The 21,058-nt window shown below is 38.3% G+C and overlaps 1 protein-coding gene across 19 annotated transcripts in view; it reads left to right on the plus strand.

The window, feature by feature from the left end:
- MYT1L (myelin transcription factor 1 like) overlaps positions 1–21,058 on the plus strand; it is a 723,101-nt gene that overhangs the window by 528,496 nt on the left and 173,547 nt on the right. For 14 of the 19 annotated variants that reach the window (XM_045294233.1, XM_045294236.1, XM_045294234.1 and 11 more), the window contains 2 exons: positions 7,200–8,177; positions 12,862–12,996. In XM_045294233.1, coding sequence (XP_045150168.1) covers positions 7,200–8,177; positions 12,862–12,996 — 1,113 coding nt within the window. The remainder of the gene's footprint in view (positions 1–7,199; positions 8,178–12,861; positions 12,997–21,058) is intronic. The other 5 variants (XM_045294237.1, XM_045294243.1, XM_045294248.1 and 2 more) reach the window with 2 other exon arrangements.

Genomic DNA, 21,058 nt, shown 5'->3' on the forward strand with positions numbered 1-21,058 from the left:
CCCATGTCCCCCCGGAACTGTCAGTCCCATTGTTTTCTCCTCCAGATTGTTCATCCAGCCTGTCCTATCCAGACAGGCCTGCAGAGACAACAACATGCACAAAAATAATTTTTAAACTATCCTTTCTACATCAAAATAGACACAAACTTCTTTGGTCAAAACCCTAGTAGATAAATGGCCAACAAAATGAAAAAATTGCCATTTCAGCAACTGGTGCTAGAAGTAAATCCGCAATTCATACTAAATCGGTGTATACTTGAGAAAATGGCATGGAAATCACATCTGCCATCCTCTAGGTACACAAGAAGGTGACATAATCCCATTCCATGCCCGTCCACTGCCAGTCCTTCCAATTTCCTTTACCCTACTCTGACACCAAACTTTGCCCTGGCACCCTTCTTCTCTTCTGGTCTTGAGAATCCATTGCAGTGGCCACATAGAGTTCACAGATAATACTCAAAATTGATGGGTTTATTAGAAAACCTAACAGGTTACAAAATGTTAAGGATACAGTTTCTTTGTCTGAAGGGCTCCTTTTCAGCCATGCTGACAGCCACATCTCTCTGTGCTCTTCAGTCCCTAGCCATCTGATCCGTTGGCTTGATCCCTGACCTGCTAGAGCAAGAGTTACAGAATTCCTTCAGTGCTAACAAATGTTCCAGTGGCACTCTCTCTGCAAGGCAGCCTCCTTCCCCCAGACTCTCAGCTGTACTCATTTCCTGAGCTGGGAAGCCCCACTCAGCCTCAGGGTCTGGAGCTGCTCCCCTGAAGCTTGTCCATTCCAGGATCTTAAATATACTTCATCCTAGTTCTTCTTTTTGCTGGCCATACAACTCTGTTCCTATGTCAGAAATTGATCATTTTATACCGAAGAATGGCGCATCTATCCCCCATCCATCAGACTTTCACGCACCCTACTCTTATGGTCCCACCCAATCATTTGGGGGGTAGTTACAAAGACTATGTATAGAAGATCTGTACCATGTAATTTCACGTCACCACAGTAGTTTGTTTGTTTTTTAATTTTAAAAATGTAAGATAAAAATTTTTTAAACAAAGGAAAAATAGGCAATTCCTAAGTGTGTTAATGTCTGTTAACAATGAATTGAAAGTCTAGTTAGAACTAGTGCAAAATTGACCTACTAAGTGCCTAGGTTAGTGAGAATAGTGCACCTCTAGTTACTTTTGAAGTAGGAGCAGATCGGACATTAGGAAAGGCAGCTCTGTGCCCAGAATTTCTGAGGCGGCATCCCAACTCTACCACCTCCTAGCAATGTGACTTGGGACACATCGTTGACCTCTCTGAGGTCCAGGGTTGTCATGGTTACAGAAGGACTAATTGGCATGAGAGTGCCAAGGCCAGGGTCATTATTGGGATTAAATGAGAACAAATGGATGCATGCTTCAAGAATTGGCCAAGTGTGTCTGTCTTTATTCACGAATTGAACTTGTTGAACACAATCACCTTCTGTGTTCCATTGGTTCCAAGATGTGATCAGGATGGTTTGCGTTTTCCTTTCCTTAACGTGTCTATAAGTCTATAAGACACCACGATGGTTTCCAATATCTTATCAAATATCTATGTTTACAAGTAGTCAAATTATTTTTATAGATATCTATGTCTAACAACAGCAACAAAAGTGGTCTTTTTGATTTGAAATGCACTAATGTACTACAAAGCCATGTCCCCTTTGATCTGATAGGGACCTACAGTAATGTCTGCTGTGAAATCATGTCAGAGGTGAGGCTTTCTCAGTTGGTGGTTTGCTTACCCATGGCCCGTTTTCATGTTTCTAAAGAAGAGCAGTAATAGAATTAGTATCATATGTTTACAGAATTGGGCAATATTCGCATTGCATCTTAAAAGTAATTTTAAGACAAAATATTGAAAAAACAGTGCTCCTATTGTAATGATATAGTCCGCAGAGCTCTTCTCTAGTTAGGAGTATGGAGAGAGAACACCCCGAATGGCATGCTTTTTACATTTATTAAAATCTCTTTACTTTCTAATTGTTATTATGAAGCCTATGTTTCTTATAACAATCTGATGCAAGAGCTAAAATTTAGAACTAACGTTTCATGAAGTTTATCTTGGAATTCAAGATAGCCACACACACACACACACACACACACACACACACAGAGGGAGGCTGATGGAAACATAGGCTTGGTACTACTAACTAACTGAAAAGTTGCCTGCTCACACCCCGGAAGTCCTAGGGAGCTCGATCTGGGATCTGCTTCTCAAGAGTCACCCCTGAAAATAGCTGTGGAGCAGCTCCATTCGGTATGCATTAGGTCCTCTTGACTTGGTGGTAATGAGGCTGATGCTTTTTTTTTTTTTTTGATTGTTTAGAATATAAACCTGTACTTCAAAATACTTATCTGGTAAAATGCTTTCTCATTACAAAAACTCTTTTCCCAATTTAGTAAAACAAGGACTACCGAAAGAACAGGTAAAACCAACTCCTGAGTTTTTCTACACTTGGATATTTTCTTTGGGGACTATGTGCTAATCCCAGATTGGCACTAAGAATCCTGATCCTTCTCACATACCTGGTCCTTCACCACTATGGCTGACTCATTTCATTATTAGTTTCAGTAAGTGCATAACTAGAAAGGCAAATTGCCTGAAAATACAAAGCCAGGGATGGCATTGTAAACACTATATATAGTTGTTTGATTTTTTTTTTAATTCTGTATGAGGTTGATATATGGTGTATATTTAGAAGCTGCTTGCTGACAGATTGATGGACTGTTCCCCTCCATTAATCTAGATAATTAAGAGTTGACTTTTCTTTTGGTGTATTTGAAAATGGCTAAATACCAGTAACTTCAGAGATTCTATTAACCTGTGAGGATTTTCAACCACTCATGAACTTCCATGTTCACACTCACATTCACTGCTGTCAGTCATGCCATTTCAATGTCACACAGCAGTAGTTGCTATGGAGAAGACTCAACCCAATGCAACCGATTGCATATTCAGATGCGAATGTTATTTCCAGGTTCCTTCTATATGTGGCCTCATTCCCCCAGGCATCTGCTCTGTATGTGAACCAAGACACCGTACGAAGACCAGCCAAACCCTGGGCAAGGCATTTATAAGACGTGGAGTTCTTTGACAGGGTGCATCATCATTAGGTGATTCGTGCAACAGTTTTATGAAGGGCAAGGCAAGCTTTTTTTATTGCTTGTTTGTTTTACTTTTTATCTCCACTTGACATGTAAACATGTCCCAGGGTGGCAGAAATGGTTAAGTCCTCCACTACTTGACAAAATATGTATACGTATAGCAGGTCCTATTAACCAGATGAACCTCAGAAGGCAGCCTGGTCATCTGCACCTGATGGATCACAATTTTACTAACCCTCTAGAGAAGTTCTTCTCTCTATGGGGTCACCATGCGTAGACTGGACGGCAATTAACTACAATCAAACCAAACCAAACTTCCTGTCACTGAGTTCATGCCAACTCAAACTGACCCTATAGGGCAAAGCCGAACTACCCCGAAGAGTTTCCAAAACTGTCACTTTTTTCAGGTGGAGGAAGCCTCGCCTTTCTCCCGTGGAGCAGCTAGTGGTTTCGAACTGCTGACATTTTGTTTAGCAGCCCAATGAATCACTCCACTGATTCCCTGAGAACTCTTCACTAACTACAACAGATGAGTTAATTAGGGCTTCAAAACTTTAAGTTACCAGAATCAAATAATTAGCAAGCAGCAAAGCAATAACAGAATCAAGCCTAAATAACCTCTATTTGCATGTTTATTCCAATGTTATATTAAAAACAATGTGGGAAATAGTCCAAACTGTAACTTCTTTTTTTTTTAAATCTATAGTGTCTTTTATTTATTTTTCTTCACCCTCCTTAACTTTTTTTTAAATCATTTTATAGGGGGCTCAAAAAATTCTTATCACAATCCATACATGCATCCACTTTGTCAAGCACATTTGTACATTTGTTGCCATCATCATTCTCAAAACATTTGCTTTGTACATGAGCCCTTGGTATCAGCTCCTCATTTCCCCCATCCCTCCCCACTCCCTCCTCCCTTGTAACTTCATTTTTAACATTTAAGCTAGAACATGCATTAGAAGAACTCCCTCTTTCCAAGTTTTCTGGTGGTTGAGACCCCCTTATAGTGTTATCAGTGTCCCTCAACTGCATGGTTGTAAGCATCTATGAGCAAACTGGTCTATTTTATCTTAAACTGTGTGAGGGATGGCTGCTTCTGATGGATCATACAGGATGGGGCTTACAGAGAGACTAGGAGAAGGCAAACAGTATTACTACCAAATCATAGAAACTTGATTAAACAAAAATATCAAAATATGAAGCTACTGTTTCTCAACATACCCTCCAACAAAACAGCAATGGTGACATCCTCGAGGGATTTAAATCATGTACCTTTTAAGTGTTCTTGAGTTTGGGGAACAACAGGAAGTCTGACTAGAGTGTACATGAGGTAAGGTTTTCTGTTCAAATCCTCATAGGACAGCCCTTCCTACCCTCCAAGAAAAAGCAGGAATATTGTCCTGATGGGGGCAAAATTCCTCAGCACAATTATCCTGGTCTTTTTCTCTCCCATGAAGTGTTCAATATTCTTAAAACATCTTCCTCGTAAGCTCCTATGAATGTCTGTATCCTGTGAGAACATTTCTCAGACTGACCCTCTAGAGTCCCAAGGAAGCATCACTTGGAATTGGTGAGCTGACCCCTCTCCAGAGAAACCCACTGGCCCTGGAGGTCCCTCTGCAGCCAACGTCGTTTGACTGGACTTTTTAAAGGCACCCTCGTGAGCTTAAGTCTGACGGAGTGACCTTAGCTAGAGCCACCCACTGACTGCAAAAACTTGTCAAAATACATTTTTGCTGGAATAAACCTGTGTGTGTCAGAACTAGAGCCTTAAGAGAGATACTTTCAATTTGCTTTCTTAGAAAACACCATCGGGAAAATCATAAATGTATTTATTTGGGGAAAATAAATCAATGATAATTATGATATTTAGAATGTGGAAAATTAACAAATAATTGTATGCATACCTGGTGTGGTATGAAGGTATGAAGAATAGAAAGGTATAAAAGACGATCTAAGAGACACGTAAAAATGTGGACAATTGTCATCCTCCATCCACAAAATTTATTGTGGTCTCAGAAACAATAGGGCAGATGATAGAGGCCTCTCTTTACTTGTTCACCACTTTCATTGACTTTCTTCTCCTTTTCCATGTTCTTCAGGATTTCAGGATGAATTTCACAAGGGAACTTTAGGAGAAAGTTTATGAAAATAATATTACCTTACCGTGGCCTCTTCTTTGCCTCGACTTTCAAAATATCTCAAAGCCTTGCATGTGCTTCTCATTTTTGAACCACAAATCCCCCTGTAATTGGTTCTTCATAGTTTCTTCAGTCATTCTGGCCATCAAAATCCACAACGATATTGTGAAGACATCAGTGACCCATTTATCATGAGGGCAGTACTCTAAATACAGCTTTTTAATGTAAGAATGCAAGTGCATAACTTGAGAGAAGAATATAATTTAGGACAGGATTGACTTCCATCGCTGGGTGTTCGAGCCTTAGGCTATGACGAGGTACACACGAGGTCATGTTGCTCAGAAGGTGTCTAATGGCATTCACTGGTTTCCTTTCACCAGTTTTCTTTCCTCTCGCTGATCTCTGGGGATGCCTCTATCCTGAAACTAAAGAAAGCGACCTGGGGAAATGACTCAGAGGAGAGCCAATGTCTATTCCCTGTGATTAGTGATGCTCTGTGATGAATGAATGAGGGATTTGCTTTGCTGGTGTGTAGAAAAATGTATCAGGTTAAATTTTTTATTCCATGTTTGGGCTAGCAAGAACGCCATTTTCTGTTATTGATATATGGATATCCAAATATTTTTCATCAGCAAAGGCCTTTTCGGCGGGGGTATCATAAAATAAACCCCTGCGCAAAAGCTGAGGTTTTAGTTAACTGTAATATTTTACTAGTCAACTGCTTCGCTACCTCAAGGTGGTCATCTTAAAACTTCTTTGTATGTTGTGTTTTTAATCATAAAGAAAAGAGCAGATATGAAAAGGGCATAAAGCTAACTACATTCAGGAAGAGAAATACATATGAGGATCCATTAATCATTATCCCTTGCAAGACATATGTTAATAATTATGTAGTATGGAAAATAAGGGTAAATGTCTTAAATATTTTTAAAGTATTAAACAAAAATGCAGTTTGCATGAAACACTGGCATTTTCTTTGTTTTGAAATGGTCTCTTTTTAAAGAATATGTCTGCTAAATAATTTAGAGAGATCAGGTATGATATGTATTCTCACATTTCTCCAAACTCACCAATATTCTTCTGAGGAGGTCAAGTGGATCAGAATCGTAGTACTGTGTGTCAAATGAAACCTTTGCACCATGTGTGCCTCGGTTGTACCAACTCCTCTCAACCCTGTTGTTTGTAGGACTTTGGTCACCATGCACTTTTTCCCTCCCACTCTCCTGCTGAAATATGGATATCAGAATCAGAATCAGAGTTAATCTGGTTTACTTACTGATCATTTCCTATAGAGTTTCTTCTGCTTTACGGTTGACTTCAATGGTATCAAAATGACTTTTAATTCGCCCAAATATCAGCTTACAGTGCCGAATGCCCAGTGGTTGTGGCATGTTTGTGATTCCTCAGGAACCTGAGACATATTTTCTGTGCTGCATAAGTAGCACTGTAATAATGAGCAGTTTTCAAACTTCTATTGTGGGTAGCTATGGAAGAATTGACAACAAATAAAATTCACAGACCCTTAGAAAGCCTCGTAACATGATGACTATAATTATTATGCATCCAGTTGTGTTGTAAATGAATAAAACCAATGAGGGGAATATGTTTTCCTTTAATATTTAGACATCATAAACATTAATGTTTAAATTCTATTTACCCTAGTAGCTGGTATATATATGTATTTTTTAATTAAGTAAGTTACTTAACAGGCCATAGGAAATGTTTTAGATGTCTTCCTGTTTTCTGGCACAATCAGTTTTCTTTCTGGCAGTCCTTTAAAAATAGGTGCAAATGGGAACTAAGATCCTAGGAATATGATAAGCAGTGTTTGCCTTACTATCCATGCTGTTACAACTAAACTTCAAGTTCTAGCCACTTTTGTCTTGTCTTTTCTTTTCTGTCTTTTTTTTTCCCTTGCAGAAGATCATCCAATGAATTGTCACAATCCTCGAATAATGCAAGACCCAGAAAAGGATGATAACAATAATGATGAGTATGACAATTATGATGAACTCGTGGCCAAGTCACTGTTAAATCTTGGCAAAATCGCTGAGGACGCAGCGTACCGGGCCAGGACTGAGTCCGAGATGAACAGCAATACCTCCAATAGCCTGGAAGACGAGAGTGATAAAAACGAAACCCTGGGTCGAAAAAGCGAGTTAAGTTTAGACTTAGACAGTGATGTGGTCAGAGAAACTGTGGACTCCCTTAAGCTATTAGCCCAAGGACATGGCGTTGTGCTCTCAGAAAATATTAATGACCGAAATTATGCAGACAGCATGTCGCAGCAGGATAGTAGAAATATGAATTATGTCATGTTAGGGAAGCCCATGAACAATGGCCTCATGGAAAAAATGGTGGAGGAGAGTGATGAGGAGGTGTGCCTGAGCAGTCTGGAGTGTTTGAGAAATCAATGCTTTGATCTGGCCAGAAAGCTCAGTGAGACCAACCCGCAGGACAGGAGCCAACAACAAAACATGAACCTCCGTCAGCATGTCAGGCAAGAAGATGACTTCCCAGGAAGAACCGCGGACAGGAACTACTCCGACATGATGAACTTGATGAGGCTTGAGGAACAGTTGAGTCCCAGATCTAGAACTTTTTCAAGCTGTGCAAAGGAGGACGGGTGTCATGAAAGAGATGACGACGCCACCTCCATAAACTCGGACAGGTCGGAGGAAGTCTTTGATATGACCAAGGGTAATTTAACCCTTCTTGAGAAAGCTATTGCTTTGGAAACAGAAAGAGCCAAGGCCATGAGGGAGAAAATGGCACTGGAAGCTGGCAGGAGGGATAATATGAGATCATATGAGGAGCAGTCTCCACGACCACTTTCCGGGGAGGAGCGAAAGCCTAAATCCAGTGACAGCCATGTCAAAAAGCCATACTATGGTAAAGGTAATATTTCTACCTAACGTAAGTTGGCTCATGTAAACATGAGCTAGAGTAAACTATACTGATCTTAATCTACGGTTTAAATTATATCTCTAAGTTATATCTTTAAAGTGATTCCAGAATTATATTTTGTGATGATTCTGAAGAACAAATAAAATGTTTTCTGCAAAATTCGTATAGCAGTTCAATGTCATGTTATGAGAGTATATGAATAAGATATTTCAGTGGGAAAATGCATTCTTTGGGTAGGGAGGGTTAAAACGCAAACATACCATGTAAAGGGGAACATCCGGATAAGCCTGTGCTGCTATGGAAGAAGCACTATTGCTATTGCATGCCAAGAGTTTAGGTATCAATTAGTTCATCAGGGATGAAGCACATATTTTCTAAATTGGATTTGGTATGTGGCATCATGATTTATATAATTATCATCAGATGACAGTTATTGATGAAAGCTCCCCCATAGACAACATCTCTGATAGAAATTGAACAGTAACAGAATGATTGATAACCTAAGATAAGGGCAATGACTGCACATTAATTATCTTAAGATAGTAAGGTAATAGAAACCATTTGCTATGCAAGGCATGGTGCGGCCTAAGCTAAGATCAATAGCAATTTCTTTAGAATATTCATTCTGCTTCACTGCTTCCATTGTGGACAGAGTCATGGTGATTTTCTTAAATGTAATTTATTATAAACTGCCCCAAACCATCAATACAATATTTTAAACATATTTCCATTTATGAAATATCTGGAACATATTTGTATAGATCTGTACTAAAATATACAGATATACACATACAACCTGAATGATTACAGTAAAGAGCGTGTTCACTGTCAATGAGGCAGATTAGCCTCTAACATCTTTGAGAGCCGGGGCATTGTGGATATCTCCATTGCAAGATTCTTTTGAAACAAAGTAAGAAGTAATTGGCCTCAAGTGGTTGGTTCCTTAAAGTCCTCCGCATTTGTACCAATTTTTTTTTTTAGTAGTTGTTTTATGTTTTCTTCTACTCGTTGTGGATAATGCATTTCCTCCTGGTGAGTCTGATAATGAGGTTCAGGAACGTGGTTTGAAAATCAGTTGCTGTGTAAATTTCAAACAATTAGGGAACTTGTTGTTTTGTTTTGTTGGTTTTCAATTGTGACATGGGTGTGTATTCTCCTCTCCATGCGTGTACATAAGTTCTATGACAACTTGGGTATTGCTATCACCTATATCCAAACTGGAGACAAGCAGGAGCCCAAAACTCAGTGGGTTCTTGATGTAGCAAGTGCTTGAACATTAGCAGTTGCTTTCGTTAAGAATGAAGGCTAGCTATTTTGTGATGTGTGGTATTTGAAGAAGGGGTTAGTTTTTCGAAGAAAGAATTGTTAGTTGAATATCAGGGTTTGGGGAGATTTAAAGTGTATGACATCGCATCTATTTTTAAAACTATAGGACTATTGTTATAAATAACATGTGCTTGTGTTAATATTAGAAAACTAGCTGTGTTTTTAGAATCTTACAGAAATTAAACATTTTAGGAAGACAGTGTTACTTGCTCATGTTCAGATGAATGAATGAAGTTAGAATTCTGTGTTCGGGGCTCTCTGATGGAGTTCTGGCCTTGGGGAATTCTGTGAGATGCAGGCTTCACGAGTGGACAGAACGGGTGTTGCGTTTTCTTTGTTGCTGTGATGTGTTTGATTCTGTTTCCTTTCAACTCAGCAGCCTTATGTAGATTTTTTAATCCATTTGGGAGTGGGGGCAAGTGAAGTAAATTACACCATTTACTTCCCATAAGTAAGTGGAAGCATGGGTGGAAGTGAAAAGTGAAAGCCAAGGGTGGTCCTCCCCCCCCAACCCTGAAATGCAGAAAAGGATGGGAACTTGAATTTTTCAATCAACTGGAAAGCATTGATTACTTCTACTCACCACATTTTCCAAATGAACCAAAGTTCATTTCCATTTTATAGTAATGTTTTCTACCTTGTTGCCAAGTTTCTTTTGAAATACCTCTAGTTAGAATTATAGTAAAAATTATATAACCAAATAGGGCCACAAAAATGGGACCAAGATATGAATGTCTCTTAAAATAATTATGTGTTAATTATGTTACGAACACAGCCAAAGGACAATTCCTCAAACCAAAAACATACCTCCGTGTCTATGTATTTTGATATTTTATTAAAGAGGAAGAGAAAATGTGTACCAATTCTCATTCACGCTCAATCTACTCAAACTAATTGGAGATTATGAATAACATTTCCAAAATCTTGTGTGCTCCAACAACAGAAGTTTTAATAAAGAAACATTTCTCTCTCTTCTATTCAATCATTCACTCTAAAACTAATGATGGCTAATAGTAATAGCAAGCCAAGTCTAGCACAGACCCACCTCCTATACATTGTCAAAAGGTTTCAGGTTGGCTTGTTGATCTGTTTGCTTGGTTGGTTGTTTTGTGCTTGCTTGTATGTCACGTTTTAAATGAATTAAGATGGCAAGAAATAAAAAGTTGAGGGAAGATCATGGTGATGGTAGGAGCCCTGGTGGCTCAGTGGTTAAGCACTTGCTGCTAACCAAAAAGTCTCCAGTACTTTGAACCCACCAGCCACTCCATTGGAAAAGAAGTGGCAGTCTGCCTCCATAAGGGTTTACAATCTTGGAAAGCCTGTGGGGCTGTTCTACTCCGTCCTACAGGGTTGCTACAAGTTGAAATTGTCACAATAGCAATTGGTCTTAATGGATAATGGTGATGGTAAACAGTGTACACCACCCCAGAAGGAACTGATGCATCGAGAGGAGATTATACTCATGTTGTCTTCCCAAAATTAAAAGTTTTGAGCCACATTACCTGTATTCAAATCTAGATTTGATTCTACGATGCTTTTGAAATTGTTCAGCTAATATACATAGGAAACTGTAAATGACATTATGATAATGAATTAATTCAATGGTCTACATTAGTTATAATTTACTTTTTATCCTTTGAAAGTCATTTACACCTAGGTAAAATCTCCTGTCTCCAATTTATTATTTTAAATGGTCAATATTTTTATTTAAACCATTACTGTGTCCTTACAAGTTTATATTTATATTAACTCAACTCTGTCAATATTATAACATGACTCAAAAGATCATAAAATGCTAGCTCTTTGATTGGTATGTGTAAGTGAAGTTTCCAAAAGGTATTTCAAGTTTGAAGTCACCAGAGCACCTTCAGATTTTTTTTCTCAGAGGCTACTATCTAGAAACAATTGTCTCCAAGGAAACATCAGATCTATAAAGGATGCTCTTTTCAACATCAGGGCAGGTAAAGGAAGGTGCAACACCTGAAAGGACCAATCACTAGAATGATTTGATGGCTTGAAAACATGGAGAGTTTCTTATATAAGCATGTTAGCATTTATACATGTCCGTCATTCCCTTTTCTATTTTAAGTTGACATCAATAACAAGAAAAAAATGTCCCTGAGTTTAAAAAAAATGTTAAACCAAGCTTTTTTTATTGACAGGAAGCGAATTCTCAATCAAAAGCAAAACATATTTTTAAATCATGATTGGCATGATTAATGGGACATCCAAATTTCAATTCCCAAAAGAAATTTAACTGTAGCATTCCCTGGACAAAAATCTTAATAGCCATAGTATATGAAGTGTTGATTGGTGATCTTAGCAACTGGTTTTCAAAAACTTGCTCAAAATACAGTGTTTTGCACACTTATATTTACTCTTTTGTCTGAGCTTCATCTTAAAACTATTTTCTTGAAAGATTTTACTACTCATTTATGAAGTATGATAAATTTGGGGTATGAAAATAATTTTGTTATTGCTATCATTACAATTCTGATATCTGACATTAAATTTTTGACAAAATGTCTGCTCTAATCCTTCCATTGACTGGTATTACAGAGAAGCCAACAGGGCCATAGAAAACCATTACCTCTTAATTTTGTGTATGCATGCACAGCATTAGAAAAGCCTTCCTCTGGTTTCCAAGTACAGATGAAGAAATCAAAACAAATGATTGCTCCAGCGGCTTCTGAAACATTTTTGATTGCCCATCATCTCTCTCAGGTGGGATTTCCACCATTTTGCTCATTTGCATACAGTGCCTTCTGAGAGTTCAGTTGCTTTCCAGAAAAGTGCTGAATTGGTATCCTAAGGAGCTGTGTTGCTTACCCTCAAGATAGAAAATGCCAATACCAGGAAAACTTTACAGCTTATAGCATCTCTGATCAAAGCACTCAGTAAGAAATTCGGCTAAAGAGTTTGGGAAGGGCATGATACTCTCTGGTTGAATTTCATAGACAAATTGATGGAGGCGTATCGTGCAGAGCTGGGTGCTCTAAGAAGGCCACTGTCTCATCAGCATTTATGTTGATTTCTTTGAGCGATACCGCTTATCATGTAACACACGGGAAAATAGCTAATCAAGAGTGAAGGTTTGGAATACCTTTTATTTTCCTATAGGATGAAAGCAAAAAAAGCTTATAATTCACAAGTTATTTAAGGTCCAAATGAAAAGAAAAATGCCACTCGAAACCAAAAAACTACCTAAGCAAAAGTATGATGTCACAACCTGTCCCCTGACACCTGCTTTATTCCTTGATTTAGCAAAGGTTTCTTGGGGTTGTTAAAGAATCGCATTTGTCTTCAGTTGGTAAACGCTCATTCTCCTGACACCTGTTGTCACTTTTAGATCCCTCAAGAACAGAAAAGAAAGAGAGCAAGTGTCCAACCCCTGGGTGTGATGGAACGGGCCACGTAACTGGGCTTTACCCTCATCATCGCAGTTTATCCGGATGCCCGCACAAAGATAAGGTCCCTCCAGAAAGTAAGTCCTTGTCTCACCACTACCCTTGGGAATCCAAACACCTGCTAATCTGTTTGTATCATCCCTTTTACCTTTTGTCATTTCCATCATATGGTTCAGTGAAACCTAATTTAACCAGGCCCCTATTTTACTTCATGGATAATTCATCCAGGATAATCAAGCCTTTTCGTGGGCCCATGTGCTCTTAAGCTTCTTCTCCAGCACGCAGTGATTTCCCCAGTATTCTTTTCCTACTAGATCAACTCCAGTCTAGCAGCTCACTACGCAGAACAGCATCCTGCAATATGGCTCCCTAGGTTTTAGACCTAGATTAAATTCTTACCTATTCTGTGACCTCAAATCATTTCTTGGCTTCTTTTCTAATAAATTATAGAATTGGATTAAATAACCCCTAAAACGTCCCTTCCAGCATTAAAAGTTCCTGGAGATATCTCTTGCCTAATTATCTGGTCTTCTCTGTACCATCCAATTCAATTTTTACATGGAAAGGTTTATTGCATTTCACTAGCAAAGTCTGTTTTATGTCCTAATAGTCCTCAAATTTCTACATTATAAAATCTTAAATGAGGTTGAAATTAAGTAGCTTTCAATCTTACACATTATTTTCGCATTAGGTAGGGTCTCATAATATGAAATGAAGCTATACAAGTTATTTAGTTTATTTTTGTACTGACAGACTCTGCATACACTTTTTGTTAGTTTGTTTGTCTGTCTTTCAACACAAAGTTGAACAACTATGTAAAACTATTGGAATTGATTGCTAAGGATAAAGATAATTTCAGAAATTACTTCTATGAGCTTAACATCCAGACTTTGAGTCTAAAGTACATCAAGGTGTCCTTTCTTATCTAAAACATCATTTCCAATGAGGAAAATGTAGAACCTTTCCCTGAAACATGGAACTCATTCATCTTTTAGAGGAACTCGTGGGGACGTGCCATGAAAACGTGCACTCGTGGCAGAGGGGAGAAGTAAATCCGTATGATCAAAGAAAAAAGCTAAATATTACTTGAGACTTAGAAACCAAGTGAGCTAAATGTTTTCGGGTGCGATATTTCAGGTGATAATGTTTTCAAATGGCTCCTCAAAATAATAAACAGCTGCTTCTTGTGACTGTGATGGTGAACAAACTTGAATAGCTGTGAAACCAAAAGTAGTTAAGCGAATGGATATAATCCCGTGTGTTACATGAGCAGGGAGACAGCATGATCAAACAATAGCTTCTGTTTCCCGAACATACACTGTGTCAGGCTTACACCCACATACACTAACTCATTTAATCTCCACGTGCACCCTGAAGAATAGTATGATCCCTGTTTTCAGATGAGAAAATGTGGATCAGAGACGTCATCCTTTTTTCCAGGGATCAGCACAGGGCTTGGCATAGATGGAGGATGTTTCATTTTTTGTTTGTAATTCAACTGTGGAAGCACTAACTTGCCAAGTGAATAGCAGATCTGAGATTTACATCCAGATCTACCTGATTCCCAAGCCTGTCCATTTCCTCTGGGACCTGGATTTGATATTCCAATTTCACTCATAACAAGCTATGTGATATTGGACATGTTATAAACTCTCTGTACTTTATTTTTCTCATCTAGAAAATGAGGCATGGGGATTAATATTTTAAAAGAAAGAGCTCTTACACATAATTTTTCTTTAAGGCATATATATATTTCTATTCAAAATATAATGTCATTTCCTTTTTGATAAATTCTACCAATTCTAAATTTTCACAGGGAAAAAATACATCTAAGTGAAATACGGATTCTGACAAGTTGGATATTACACTTTTAAGTATGAACCATGGGTCAGATCATGTCAATGTAACATTAGCCTGTAAGGATGTGAGAACTCAGATCTGTCACCAATCTGACAGAGGTATTAATATTCCAGAATATCTTTAGAAAATATTTTAAAATATTTGCTCCTGTATGGTTCTTTTTAAAATCATGTAAGTGCAAAAAATAAAAAATGAAGGGCAGCATAGAAGAAATTTCTTTTTTTCTTTCCCTTTTCTTTTTCTCCCTCTAAACCAGTTTTATCTAATCATCATTTCTGTTCAGTTGACTCTGGTAATGAACTTTAACATTTGCAACACACTGTGTTCAGTCACACTGAGATGAAGGAGACGCTGCTCGAGTCCCCCAAGGGTTTAGAATCAAGTGGCAAGACATAGGCTTGAGCACAATAGAGAACGTGATGATTGCATAATAGGGACTCAAAGCCCTCCTGTCGAGGCATCACAGGTGACTTCTGGAAGGATTCATCAGAGACAGTCCAACAGAGACAGTCAATGAGGTTGACTCCATGAGGTTGTCCTTTGTCAGGGAGAATGAATACAGGGAAATTTATAAAGGCTATTATGATGATTCAGAAAAAGTCATGTCTTGAATGAACAAGTGACAATGGAAATGAAAAGTCTAGGTCAAATTTATGAAACATTCTAGAAACAGGGTTGGTAGAACTTAAAAACCAATGTACGTGGCCACGAAAAAGGAAAGACTGAGATGATTTTAAGACATCTACTCTTCATAACCGACAGGGATGAGATGATAATAAATACAGTGACTTGAGAAACAGAAGCATGTTTGTTAGGGAAAATAGTTAGTTTGGATTTTTTAATTTAAATTTGAAATGCAACGTGGTATTGCATATTTTTAAATTAGAATATATGTCAAGGTTGTAGCCTTTCACCATACTTATTCAGTCTGCATGCTGAGTAAACAATCTGAGAAGCAGGACTATAGAAAGAAACACGCAGCATGAAGATCAGGGGGAGATTCTGTAACAATCTACAAACGACTTCATCTTTCTTGCTGAAAGTGAAGATGTGAACCACTTACTTAGAAAGATCAAAGCCGTCAGTATGGATACCATTCCATTATATATAAAAAAATTTCCTCACCATGAACCAATAAGTAACATCATGATAAATGAAGAAAAGTTTTAAGTTGTCATGGATTTCATTTTACTTGGATCTAAAACCAGCGGCCATGAAAGTGTAGGCAATAAATCAGAAGATGTATTGCATTGGAAAATCTGCTGCAAAAAATATCTTGAAAATATCATTTAAAAATGTTAAGAACTAAGCATGCCTGTCCGAAGCTTTTTCAGTCACCCCATACATATAAAAAAACTGGACAATAACTAAGGAAGAAGAGACACCTTTGAGTTATAGTATATGATACATGGAATATATCAATGATATATGAACTATATCAATGATATATGAACTATCATTGACTATCAGAAGATTGAACAAATCCCTCTTGGAAGAAGTGCAGCCAGAATGCTCCTGAGAAGCAAGGAGAGTGAGACTTTATCTAGGTGTTTTGTACAGGTTATCAAGAGAGACCAGTCCTTGAAGAAGGACATCATGCTCTGAAAAGTAGAGGTTCAGCGAACTGAAGGACGACTCTAAAGGAGCTGGGTTGACATAGTGGCGACTGCAATGGGCACACACATAGCAGTAACTGAGGATGAGGATGCAGTACTTGATAATATTTTGCTCTGTTCTGTATAGGGTCACTCGGAGTTGGAACCAACTCAAAAGCACCTGACACATAATGATATTTACAGCATAATTTCAGGAACATAAATGAGGTGATCCAGGAAAATTTTAGATATGGATGTATCTATTTAGATACCATACTTTTAACAGTATAAATAGAAACTGAGAATAAAATTTGCCCGGAGGAAAGGTTAAATTTGGAACAAAAAATGAGCGAAATAATGGAGAATGTAGGCATATATTTATAGAGGGAAGAGAAATCAGTAAAGGAGAAGTCAGAGAGGAAAAAGAGATAATGATAGATTAGGGTTTTTCTGTTAAAATTCTACATCTGAAGAGGATGCCTGAGGTGTTAAAGAAGTACAACCTACAGAGATGAAACTGTTTTTTATTTTCGATTTATTGCTCAAAAGACTATTGCTGACATGCAAAAGAAATATATTAGAATAGTAGAGAGGGGCAGGAGCCATGCATAGTCCAGAAGTTTTAGAGATGAAGCAAGATAGTGGCTTAGTCTGTCCCTCTACAGCAGTGCTCCCTAATGTGGATAATAGCGCCCCCTGGGAAGTGCTGGAATGACCCAGTGGACCTGCAGAAGGACACTTTATCCTGGTTGATGGACTATATTGTAAAAGATTTTTATTGCCAGGGAGCATCATGTTTTGTTTTGTTTTTGCTTTCTGAAAGAGGGCAGTAGGCTAAATAAATTTGGGGGCCTATGCTTTACTGCAAAGACTCAAGAAACCAGGTAAAATAGATAAGATTGTGATTTTGAAAGCCTTACCAGCAAGTTCAATGATAAAGAATTAGGAAGTGTTGATTAGAATAAGAAACTGATTATAAACAGTAAACAAGGATAGATACAGAGCAGAAATTGACCTGCCACCTGGACCAGCACAGCATGGCTAGCTTGAGACAAAGTCACCAATGATGCCACATAAGAAGTGCTGGAAGTCAATGCCACAGAAATCCCAAAAGAGACAGACAAACTGCGTAGACATCCACTGTGCGGAACAAAGGGAGCGGGATATGAACCACATCTGAAGAGAAACAGTGCATGAGGGAGGGCAAGAAAACCAGGGATTCTGGCCTCCAGAAAGCAGATAAGGAGTCACATTCCAGAGACAGAGTTACTTACCAGTGGTGGTCTCTGACCACCAGAGAGGGTCAGCAGAAAGTCTCCCCTCTGGGTAGACTACAGACAGCCTACTCACCCCGACTCCCACTTGGTTAGGACCAGGACCTAATCACCACTGGCTGAAGCCAACTAAAAATATGAAAGCCCTCACCCTATGAACAGAGGAACATCCTCTTCCTCCACCCACCTTGTGTTGTGATTGGCAACACAAACTCTCCAGCCTTGCAGCCAGAAAGAAAAATCACCATGCCACACACACCCAGTCCCATCCTCCATCTCCAACCCTATCCTACCCAGTAAGTGGTAGGAAAGTGCACTGTGCATCCAGCTACCCAGTCCAAGCCCACCTGCCAACACATCCAACCCACCAGCCCTGACCAGTTGATCTGTCATGTGCATATCCAGCACTTTGCCCACTGAGCCACTGAAGAAAGTTAGAACATATGGGAATCATTCTTAGCCATCTACCCCTCGACCTTGACATCCACTGGTATGCTCTACCTTGACCTAGAATGGCAGCTGGCAGCACGTGTAACCCTAACTCCTCAACAATGTGTGATGTGTAACCAGCCATCAACTTGAAACTGAAGGCATTTCCCCATCCCACCTGCACTGTCCCAGTGACTGATGACATTGACTTCCAGGCCACTCGTTCTGCAACTAGGAACTACAGTTTGTCATTAAGTGGACTTGTAGATGGTCATGATGGGAATATTATGGGTGTTATTTAGGTACTCGAGAGCCAATTACTGGATGTGGATGCAGGGTATGCTCTTGGCAGTAGGTGAGTATGGGTAAGGATGTTAATCACTGACTGTAGAGGTCTACCATTCCTCAGTGGTTCCGTGGGTCATGACTCAATAACAGAGTTCCAAAGTGCAAAAAATAAACTCTACCAAATTGAAAAGAGATTTTAGCACACTCTCAATAATAGACAGAGAAACTAGAAACCAAAAAAGAACTCAACAAAGATATTGAGGGCCTAAATAATACAACCACCCCCTTGACCCCATAGACATGCATAGAACCCACCACCTGACAGCAGCACAGTACACACCCTTCTCTTGTACACATGAATCGTTCTCCAGGATAGGACATATTGAAGCCACAAAGATAGTCTCAATGAGTGTTAAAATATCAAAATAACACGAAACTCCTTCTCTTATCAGTACACTATGAAACTAGAATTCACCAACCGAAAGATAAGAAAAATTAAATGCATGAAAACTAAATAAATCTAGCTATAAAACTGTTCTCTAATAGAAAACATTAAAAACTAAGTTGAAAATTCTTAACACTAAATGAGAATGAAAACACAGCATATCAAAAAATTTAACTAGAGCAAGAGTATCACTCAGAGAAGAATTTATATTAATAAATGCCCACATCAAAATAGGACAAAGGGTCAAATTGATAGCTTAACCCTACAACTCAAACAGAAAGTGAAGAAAGACGGCCACAGTAATGAAGGACACAATAAACGTCTGAGCAAAAGTAAATGAGATAGAAATAATAAAACTAGAAGTTTGTTCTTTGAAAGGACCAATAAAATTAACTGCCCACTGGTCAAATGAACAAAGGAGAAAAGAGAAAATGTAAGTAACCAAAAGCATAAATACAATGGGTGGCACTCCAACAGAACTAAGTGAAAGAAAGGAAAATTACAGAATATCATGGAAAAGCATACGCCAATACATTTGAAAACTTAGAATAAATGGAAATTTTCTTGAAGTACACCCATATAATACAACAATAAGATATGGGAAACCTGACTAGGTCCACAACAGAAGAAAATAAACAGGACATTTTTTAAAAGAAGGAGAAGGAGGTAAGATGGGGGGGGGGGTACCTCAAAACAAAAACCAAGCTCAGATGCCTTTATTGGAGAAGTCTACCAAACATTCACAAAAGAGATAACACCAATCCTACTTAAACTATTTCAGAATAAAAAAAAAAAAAAACTATTTCAGAATATAGGTGTGTGTGTGTGTGTGTGTGTGTGTGTGTGCATGCTGTGGGGTTGGGGGAGGAAGTAATGCTCCCCAATTTATTATATGAAACCAGTATAACTTTGATATCAAAGACAGGCAAAGGCACAAATATAAAAGAAAATTAACAACCAATATCCCTCATAAATATAGACACACTATCTTAACACAAGTCTAGCCAACAGATGTCAGTAGTATATCAGAAAAATAATACATCATAATCAAATGGAATTCAACCAGGAAGGCAAGGATGGCTCAACATTAGAAGATTAATGTAATGGATCACATTTTTAAAAAATGGTAAAAGAATTGACTATCTCAATTGATAAAGAAGAGACATTTGATAAAATCCAACATTTTTCCCGACTAAAAAAATACTCAGCAAAATTGGAATAGAAGCAAAATTCCTCAACATAATTAAGACTATCCATGCAAAGCGAACAGTCAGCATTGCTCTCAATGGTAAAAGGTGGAGAGCATTACTCTTGAGTACAGAAATGAGAAAAGGACGCCTGCGATAAACTACTCTTATTAAATATTTCACTGGAAGCATATTTGCTGTTACAATAAGGAGGAAAGGTATCCAAACTGGAAAATAAAAAGTAAAACTCCTGATTCACAGGTGACATGATTTTACACATAGAGAATCACCAAAATGCTCCACAAAAAAAGTTACTAGAACTAATAGAAGTGTACATCAAAGTGGCTGAGTATAAGATCAATAGACAAATAATTTGGGTTCCTCTACAGGAACAAAGAGAACTCGGAAAATGAAACAAGAAATCAATACCATTTACCATATCTCCAAAGGAATAAAATACCCAGGAATAAACCTAACGAAGCATGTAAAATACTTATACAAAGGAAATTGTAGAACACTTTTTAAGAAACTATGAGATCTACATAAATGGAAGAACATTTTGTGCTCATGGATTAACATTATGAAAATATGGACGATAGAGTAATCTAGAACAATGCAACACTAATCCAAGTGTATAAAAAAGAATGTGCATCTGAAGTTGTATCAGACCTCCTCTAAAACAGAGGAAAAGGAGAATGAAGAATGCTACCATCAACTCTCCAGGGCTTTATTTCTATGAGACAGAAAGGAGACGTGTATTTACCCTCCAATCATTACCAGTTGTGAAACCATCCATCACTCCCAGAGTCCTCTCTAATTCTTTTCCAGATTTGATCACTCATTGAAATGGCCACAGAGAACTCACAGCCAGCATTCTAATTATGGGGCTCATTGGGAATGAAATAAGTTACGACTCAGAACAGGAGCAACTCAAGATAGAGTTTTCGATCAGGACAGACTCTTCTCACCCACACCCACAGGCATGCCTCCTCTTGCTGACCTTCACCTACTCTTCACCATGCAGACCCTTGGCTTTGGATTACCCGGCTCTATTGGTTCTG

This window comes from Echinops telfairi, unplaced genomic scaffold, assembly GCF_000313985.2.
Source record: "Echinops telfairi isolate 266 unplaced genomic scaffold, ASM31398v2 ScPeMD7_3509;HRSCAF=4178, whole genome shotgun sequence".
NCBI classification, from domain to species: Eukaryota; Metazoa; Chordata; class Mammalia; order Afrosoricida; family Tenrecidae; genus Echinops; species Echinops telfairi.